General features: G+C 43.3%; 1 protein-coding gene across 2 annotated transcripts; it reads right to left on the bottom strand.

Moving 5' to 3' along the window:
• Window positions 1-5,050: 5,050 nt before the first annotated feature.
• On the bottom strand, window positions 5,051-6,537 carry LOC103652589 (AP-3 complex subunit mu). Of its 2 annotated transcripts, XM_008678139.3 has the most exons (4): window positions 6,106-6,537; window positions 5,958-6,026; window positions 5,682-5,889; window positions 5,051-5,511 (listed from the first exon to the last, which is right to left on the bottom strand). In XM_008678139.3, exons 2-4 carry the CDS (start codon window positions 5,966-5,968, stop codon window positions 5,266-5,268), a joined length of 465 nt encoding a protein of 154 aa, XP_008676361.2. In that variant the 5' UTR covers window positions 5,969-6,026; window positions 6,106-6,537; the 3' UTR covers window positions 5,051-5,265. The 2 variants fall into 2 exon arrangements, with proteins under 2 accessions (XP_008676361.2, XP_020406780.1); XM_020551191.2 differs by having other exon boundaries at window positions 5,958-6,537.
• Between the last annotated feature and the right edge of the window lie 2,599 nt (window positions 6,538-9,136).

Below are 9,136 nucleotides of genomic sequence, written 5' to 3' on the forward strand. Positions count from 1 at the left end.
GCTGTACATATCCAAGCCTTTTGCATTTGTTTTCTTTTCTTCTTCTCTCTGTTTCTAACACTTAGACAAATATATTAGTACACAAAAACCAATGTACTAAGTCTAGAAACATACCTTCTCTTGGATTTTTACTTTTATAGCATTTGACATGCTTGAGCTTTGATGTTGGACTCATAAATCATCAAGTCAGCTTGACTTGATCTAGATTGACATTTCTGAGCTCCAACATCCTGCAAAGGTCACATAGAACATTTCCAAACATAGAAACAACCCAAACTAAAGGTCAGGTGCACTTAGCTCTTTTTGGGCTGCTTCCAGTCCTGGTTTTGACATTGGTTCTCCTTCTAGTGACCTTGTTCACTTCTTAGAGCTTGATCTTGAGCCTTATGACTTACATCACATAACTACAGTTGTTACCTCATTGGTTGTAAGTCACGTCCTTGTGTAGTGATCCTTGATGTGCCATAGCTCTTCTCAACTCGATCACCCTTGACTTTGCAAGTCTTCTTCTTCACCCTTGGCTCTGGGTTCCTCAGCCTCTTTGACCTTCTCCCGTGCACTTGGTACCTCGAAGCTCTTCTTGCCTCCGTCCTTGGCTTGATCAGTTGTTTCCGAGCTACGCACCCGAGTCTCACTTTATGCAATGTCCATCTTACTTGTGATACCCATTATCTATCCATCATCTAGTCCTTGGACCATCACACTTGTTCACTTGTGTTGAACCCTGTTAGCTTTACATTAAGCACATGTTCAACACTTAGCACACTTGTTAGTCCTTTAATTGAGTTGTCATCCAAACACCAAAACCCACAAGAGAGCTTTCAGTTTGACGGAGACAGGGGAGAGGTTGTTACCTTCAATGGTGTTGGGACCATGCTTCGTCGCCGAAGGTCCTGCAGGAAGAAACACCTTCGGCAAATCTGTTTATATGTGGTGCCGAGGCTACCGCCCATAAAGCTTCGATGTTATAACGTATCCGAAGACGAAGGATCGAACCGACTTAAAGATAGAATGACTTTTTAGTCCATAAGGGTCTGAGTCATAATTGTAATCTTTTGTAAGGGGCATGATTGTAATTTCTTACAGGCTGCGTCCTGTGCCTATAAATAGTGAACAGTACTCCTTTACTGTTCACGCAATCTTGTAATCGCTAACGCATTACGCTAGAATTATTGCTTTCTGTCAAGGCGAAGGTATAAATGTACCTAAAATATTATGTTTTAATATTTAGGTTCATATTATAAAATATGTGAATAATGTTATCTGTTTTTAGTACGTTTTTCCCTAATGTTTTATATTTTATATTATATTTCACATTGTTTTATGTCTGATCACGAAGGTGTGACCTTCGTGATATTTTGCTCGTGGCCTTCGTCCGAAGATCATTAAATTCTTGGAGAAATAATGCTTCAGCGGACGACGGACATTTATATTTAACATTTTATGTTGTCTTGTTCTTAATTCATAGCATTTGAGAACAAGTCCCCGACAAATGGCTATGTGGAGAACCCAGACCATGGCAAGGGAGCGGCTTGGCGGCGATGAAGTGCTCCGGTGAGCAATTAACACCAGTCCGTGGATGCAACTGGTTAACCGACTTCACGCTTGGATCCCACACGAACCGGTGAGTGCCCCGAGCCCAATCACAGGGCCACGCCAACGGTGATTACGCGGAACATCGACGGCGGCGAGGATGGCTGTGGACCGCGCTTGACACACAGGTGTGGCACCCGGGCGCCCGTCGGCGATGTCCACCGCAGTCCCACAGTACAGGCACGACGAAGTAAATAGAGTCTGGCTAACCAAAGATCACTGGTGTTGGGATGAGTTGACCGACGCCGGGCGTACAAAGGTCACACGGATGGGAAGATTCTAATGCCGACGGCGCGACACGGCTTCGGGGAGGATGTAGGCGCGGGGAATAAGAAGCAGGGGAGGGATAGATGCGAGGGCAGTTTTATACAGCTGAGGAGGTGTGGCTGCGGCAGAACGTGCGCGGTCCATGGCTGATTTCACCGGCCGGATTTCTGCCGAACAACACGGAGAGGTTGTTGAAAGGAAAGGGATAGAGCTGACGAGGGTGGCCCACCAGTCATTGGATTCGCGAGGTGATCACGGTGCGCGTGGATGATAGGTAGGGACCCAGTGTCAGCACTCTAATGCGTGCGGTGGTGCGGCAGCGTGGGGGAGATGAGTTGGTTGGGCCGCCGTGGTGAATTGGCCCAGTGAACGTTTTCCTTTTTATTTTCCTCCTCTTTTCCTATTGTTTTTAAACTTCACATTTGAATTTCAAATTTTGTGGTGAAGTTCATGCTTAGATGAAAAGCTCAACTTCCAATCCTAGTATGACCAGGTGTATTTATTTATTTATTTATTTTATATTTTCATGTTATTCTTCTCATTATTTACCTTATTTGTTTCCTTTATCTTCTAAGTGGTAAATTGGGTCTTAAATCCCAATTTGGGTTCCAACATATTTTCATTAATATTATTAATATATTTATAGATGCGCCAACACACAATTAATCAATCATGATGCAGTAGATATCTATTTATTCTAATTAATTTATTTGTTTGATAAATGTTTGAAATATGAAACACACTCATATTGTTCCTTTCTTTTTAGGAGAATAATATTTTGAATGTGGGATAAGAATTAAAAGTTACTTCAAAATTAAATATTCATGTAAATAAATGCTTATGGTGCACCATTTAATGTAATGCATAATCATTTAGTTGAGTAGAAAACTTTTCTATTGCTTCTTTTTCTAAAATAATTCTTGGTTTTCAAAATTCAGTCCTCAATTTTCAACACTCAAATATAATTTGAGATATCTAAATTTGCTATTTTATTTCTTCATGTTTTTATTTTATTATTATTTTTTATACAAATTTTGAGCCTTACATATAAATATAGACCCTCCCTGTAACTTGTACTCTGCGGTTGATAGTGGATCTGTTTCTTCGTGGTTGTTTGCTCCTCCATGTCGGAGGGGATTTTTCTACGTAAATCTTTGTGTCTATTTTATTTCCTAACACACCCTTTTAGCTGCTTCATGGTTCTGGTTAGGGTTTAGGCTAAATATCGAGTTAGGGTTTAGGCTGGATATCGAGTCAGCTTGGCTCGGCTCGGTTCGTTCGAGCTCGAGCTGGCTCGGCTCGGCGCTTTAAGATAACGAGCCACAAAGTCAGCTCGGCTCGGCTCGTTTATGAGCTTGAGCTGGCTCATTTAGCTCACGAGCCAGAGCAGAAAAAAATAATATGTGTATAATAATTAATTTCTAGTTAATTTCAAACTAATTTAACAATAAAAAATAGTAATTATATTAATAGTTTCACAGATGTAACACAAAAATAACACAACTTATAACTCATCAATTCACTATTCACACACATTTTCAGCAATTTAACCCACACTTATATTCGCATAGACCAATTTAACACATAGATATAATTGATCAATCATTAGTATGACTCATAGACCATAGACACCATATATATATAACATGTTCATCAATTAGTACATAAATGATATGCTTATAGTTTTGTTTTATTGAAATATGATAGCTCATTTAGCTCGCGAGCTGGCTCATTAACAAATCGAGCTGACTCATTAACGAACTGAGCTAGGATGCCCCAGTCTAGCCCGTGAAAAAAAATAAACGAGCCGATCCAAACCGAGCCGAGCCAACCACAAACCAATGAGCCACAAGTATTTTATCTAACCCTAATTCTGGTCACCTTTTCTTGGTGAAGCTGAGCCGGTAAAGCCAAGTGTGTTTGACTAATTTTTTGTGGAGCTAAACTAGATTTTGTGGAATGAAGTAGTTTCAAACACCTCCTTAGAGTCGGTAGAGCAGTCTTAAACACCCCTAAACTTTAGCCAACAAAAACAAACATGATATAAACGGGGTCATGGGCATGGTCTCCTCATTTGATTTGGGGACTCAATTCAAGCGGGCCGATCCACTGTCATGGTCTTAACTCTTGAGAAAATGCTTAACTTTAGATAAAAGTCAATTTAGGCATGTTTGAAAGCAAATGGTTTTTAAGAATCCAATTTTTATCTTTAGGTTCTAGAAACTAGTTTATGAAAAAAACTAGTTAATTATGTTTGGAACTACCTCAATTTTTATAAAATGTCTTTAGCTAGGGGAGATTAGCTTCTTGGTTTTTAAGAAACTGACAATACAGTTTATATAAACTAAGACCTTGTTTGTTTCTTCTCTAGATTATATAATCTAGCTTAAATAAGTTGAGAGGTAAACAAACAATACATATTATTAGACTAGGCATGTGCCCGTGCGTTGCGACGGCGTATAAATTATTCGATAACTGTTAGTGCATAACGATCACATGAAAATGAACAACATATATATCATCAACCTCAATATCTCACAAATTCACACTAATAATATGAAATGTGTGTGCAACTCAAATAGGGATAATTTGTTTCCTAATATGCTGCCAATATTTAAAACTGACAATGGCGTCCTTCGCATAGACGAACCCAAAAAAAAGTTAGCATTCCTTGCAGCTACAGGCGAATCAAACATTTCTTAAAACCCATCTGGAAGAGTTGACGGCGCGGGCACATGCATGAGAGCCGGAGCGATTGCAGGAGAGCAGCAGGGAAGATAGGAAGTACTGCCTTCTTAGTTACCTACAGCTTATCTGGCACCCGCTGCACATAGTTGTATGACAGATCAACATTTGAAATTGTCATTCCAATAAGTAAATATATTGTATGGACTGTTCATCCGAGTCAGCAAATATTTGAATCTGCGGGACCTTCAATATATTGGAGAAGACTACGAAGGCACAAAGTTTCCAAACAGGGCGGCTGAGACAAGGAAACCGCTACAATTGCAGCTGGTATATCAAAAGCAGGCCTTCATTTCCAAAGTCACGTCCTTTTCTAACAAAAAGAGATTTTTTTTCTTACAACAAAAAAAATAGAGATTCTATACTCAAGTGAATTTTATAACACAAGGTGCCAGAATCCAAAACCTTGATCTAGATAGACCTAGGGTCGCAGTAGTCTGTTGCTTTCACACCACAGAGGATAATCTGATTCAGGTACAAGACACCTATTGACCTGAACAAAGAACAATGGCACCTCCCATCAAATGCAACGACCCAAATGTAGCTGCCCGTGAAACCTCAACTGATGATCATAACAATGTGTTAACAGGCCATGAGCCAGGTCCGCAGCATCATTCGTTTTCTACAAGAATGAACTAACAACTGCCCCCCTGCAAGCACCTACGATCTGACCTCATACTTCCCAGCTTGAGTCTGGGCTCTAAAACCTTTGTACGGAGCGTTTGGGGTGTTCTTCACGTCCAGCTTATCGTTTTGAAGGCCAGATATGGCAACTCCCATAATCCCGAATTTCACCTGAAATGTCGGCAATGCATGCAGTTGTGCGAGCCCTTCCTCCAGTCGTAAATTTCCAGAGAGTGCTGGTGCTTTGTCTTTTGGTATCTGCCCAATTGTCCACAAACAGGTCTGCATAAGAAGGCTAGCGTCAGAGAAGCATAGCAAGGTGAAGGTACATGTAGACTGCTCAGCTTCGAGAATTTTCTGAAACTACCTACTATAGACCCCTTACCTTGACCGGTGACAAGATCATGTATGAGTGGAGTTACTGTGGAACTTATGGTAGGAAGTACACTAACCTTGTCGGCAAGGATGTCAACCGTGCCATAGTTTGTAGTCAGATCAGCAGAAACAATAAGAGGGGGCAACTGGAACTGCACTGTTATCGAATCAATAGGTTTCCCAGGGTCATTTCGAATCCCGACCATCACACTAACGCGGCAGTTCCCGGAATCTGATGTTAATTGTGGTTTCACATAGATCGGTGTCTTCTTAAGTTTCTGAACCCTGCTCGTTTGATCAAACATGAGCGTGCTGAGTGTGTACAGAAGAAAAGCTAGCGCACAAATGAGTACCTGTAACTCATGAGCTTGAACTGCCCGTCGGGAGGAACAAATGATAGGATCTGATTTGATTCCCAAGGCCTAAATCGGACGCAGGGGTGGAAGGTAACATCATTGATAATTGCAGTGTTAGCAAAGGACATGGTCAGCTCTGGCACACCTGGGAGGCTGCAGTTTACTTGGACTTCACCGTATGCTTCGCATTTCACAAGAACCCCCTCTCTGTGCACCAATCAACGAACAGGATACCAAACAGCAAACGAGCCTCAGTAACATAAGAAAAATTAAATAAAACATAAGTAGGGTAGTTTCATGTGCTATTATGCTATACCACTACTTAATAGTATGAATCTTCATTCTTATGATGCTCTTTTTTTCTATATTTTCATAGCACTTGCTAAAGTGCAGAGCATTCATAAATTGAAGGTATAAAAAAATAGATTGGAGCTCAATGTACAGAATTACTACAAAAATGCTGAACAATAGTACCTTCCAGAAACATTTGACCAATTACTGTGACTAAGGTCCTAAAAGCCATATTAGCAGAATTAATGGATCCCGTTTATAAGACATTAAAAAGGAAAAAAAACTGGAATACCTGTTCACACATGCATCAAGTTCCGCGACTATGTTAACATAGACTTCATTGTTTGCATCATTGACTGTTGTTCTTCGCCAAGGTACAAAAGAAGCAGCTGCATCTGGAAGTTTGCTGCCAAGGGTAGAACTCTTGCCAGTAACAACATTCAACATTTTGTTCACAATATTAGGTGGGGTGATCATCTCTTTCAAGATGTTTGGCTCAGTTGTGAGTGGAAAAACATTATCCATCATCTCATCCAAAATCTGCAGTCGTTAAGCACTATAGAATTAGAGAAATTTCAGAATACATGCACTGGCAAGTGGCAACCGCTTAGCAAGCAGCAAAACTTGATTGCAGCATGCAGATTAGGAAATTTATAACAAACTCAACAAATTCAACAGTAGATCAATGGTCTGCCTTGATCTTTTAAATTTATCACAAAATCCTAAAGAAATTTATTAAAATGAATAATATAGATAAGTGCGTGGTCACAAAAATGAAAAAGAAAACAATACCTTTGTACAACTCCTTGTAGAAGCAGCCTGAGTCTTTCTTTGGAGGTGACCGTGCGCTGGTCCTTTGCTCCAAGAATTCCATACACCCGAATTGGGGAAGACGATGCCAAGGTAGTGCCATTTTTTTGTGATACTATGTGGAACGGTTAACAGGGACGCACAGAGGTAAACTACAAGAAGGAAGAATCAGAAGCAGGTTCGATTCCAACAGGATATGATATGGCAAGCTGCCAAGCATCACTCATCGCCAAGGCTAAGGTAAGGTGTCCACAAGAAACAAGCGGCTAGACAACAGTGAGTCCAAAAATAGAGAGCCGACCGCTAGGCTGTGGGCAGCAAGCTGCCAATCTGGGAAAGAGTACAGCACCAAAACCAAAAGCATCGACATCATCGCCGCCGCCGCCGTGTATGGAGAGAAACATAAACACACCAGAGAGTTGAGAGCAGAGCAAGAAGAGAACTTAAAATGGCATAAATCATAATCATACATGGAGGAGGAAGAGGAAGCAAGAATGTGAACACAAGCTAAGAGGGAGCCGAACCGCACCGCACCTTATCAACGAAGAAGAGCTCCTCGCCGTTGACGTCCACCTCAAGGACGACACCGACAGCGCTCATCTTAAAACTTCGTTCCTCCCAACTGTGGGGGACAGATATCCCCGGGTCCACTGGAAGGGTAAAAGACCTCACGAGAAGCCCAAGGGCCCAATAAGTCGTAAGGTCATTCCTTCGTGGGCCTGGGGAGGAACAATCAGCGAAGCAGGATTGACATGAGGCCGGATTGGTGCAAGCCCGGACGGCCCACAACGTTGAGCGAGCGACCACAACAGAGATCCGACTTTCCCGCACTGGAGCCCCCCATGCAACGGAGCCATGCGAGGATAGGTCGGCAGAACTATAGGAAGATAAACTCAAACAGTTCGCTATCTTTTAGTTGCACGTTGTTATCATATCCATGTGTACCGCCCCACGGTCGAGTATATAAGGCCTAGGGGGCACCCCTTCAGAACGATCGACCCTATTACTCAGCCATCCACCTCGACTCTCTGCATTCTCCATTCAGAGAGCTACCTTGTAACCTCGAACACAAAGCATACTCACCAGGACGTAGGGTGTTACGCATCTCTAAGCGGCCCGAACCTGTAAACACTGTCCATTGTCCCTCGTGCATCTGGCACGAACCATTTTGCTACAGTCGGCGACACCGTCCTACTCCTAAAAACACCTTGAGGGGCAACCCCGGGTGTGCGGTCGGACCCAAAACACCGACAGCTGGCGCGACAGGTAGGGGTGTGTCGACGATCCAAGCTAGCTCAATGGCCGTCACCTTCCACAGCAAGATCACCCTCCGTCCCGGATCCGTATTCTGCTTCGGAACAATCTCATCTGTAGCAGATGAAGAGGGAATTCTACACCGCATTGCAGATCCGCCGAAAAAGAAGTCTCCTCCAACAAACTCCGAAGATGTCGGAGAAGCGCAACCTCCAGCTCTTCAGAAAAAGATCGCCTTCAGAAAATCAGGGGTCGAGAGCCCGCTGACCCGGAGAACTTCATTGTCTACTTCCCCGACAAAAGAATGGACACAGATCGCGAGGAAGAAGGAAACCAAGGGGAAGCAAGTTGTTCTTTCCGTTCCTCCGCCCTCAAAGGAGAACGGAAAGAAGGTCGCCACGACAGCAGCACCGTTCTACCCCGACGTCCTCTTCATCGGGAGAGTGGAGTCGCCTCCCGTCTCCGATGATGAGCCGACCACGCCCGGAGAAGAACCGCCTCAACGAGAATCCCGCCGACGGAGAAACCGACGCCGGAACGTTCGACGACATCACGAGGCCGGAGAACGGGATCCGGAGCAACCTGTCTCGCGGGACGAGGTCTCGGAGATAGGAGAAACTCCGGAGGAACGCGTCTTCAGAGAACGAAGGAACTCCCGACGACGTGATCGCCGCCGAGCTCAAGAACAAGCTGAGCAAGACGCAAGGCAGCGCCGGGAGAATCCACTCTTTGGGCGCAACCTGAATCCCGACTTCGCCCGAGCCATGAACACGCCGAGTGAAGTTGGAGGAGTACTAGCTCGGATAGCTGACGGACTCCCT

This window comes from Zea mays, chromosome 3 (genome assembly GCF_902167145.1).
Source record: "Zea mays cultivar B73 chromosome 3, Zm-B73-REFERENCE-NAM-5.0, whole genome shotgun sequence".
Classification (NCBI taxonomy): Eukaryota; Viridiplantae; Streptophyta; class Magnoliopsida; order Poales; family Poaceae; genus Zea; species Zea mays.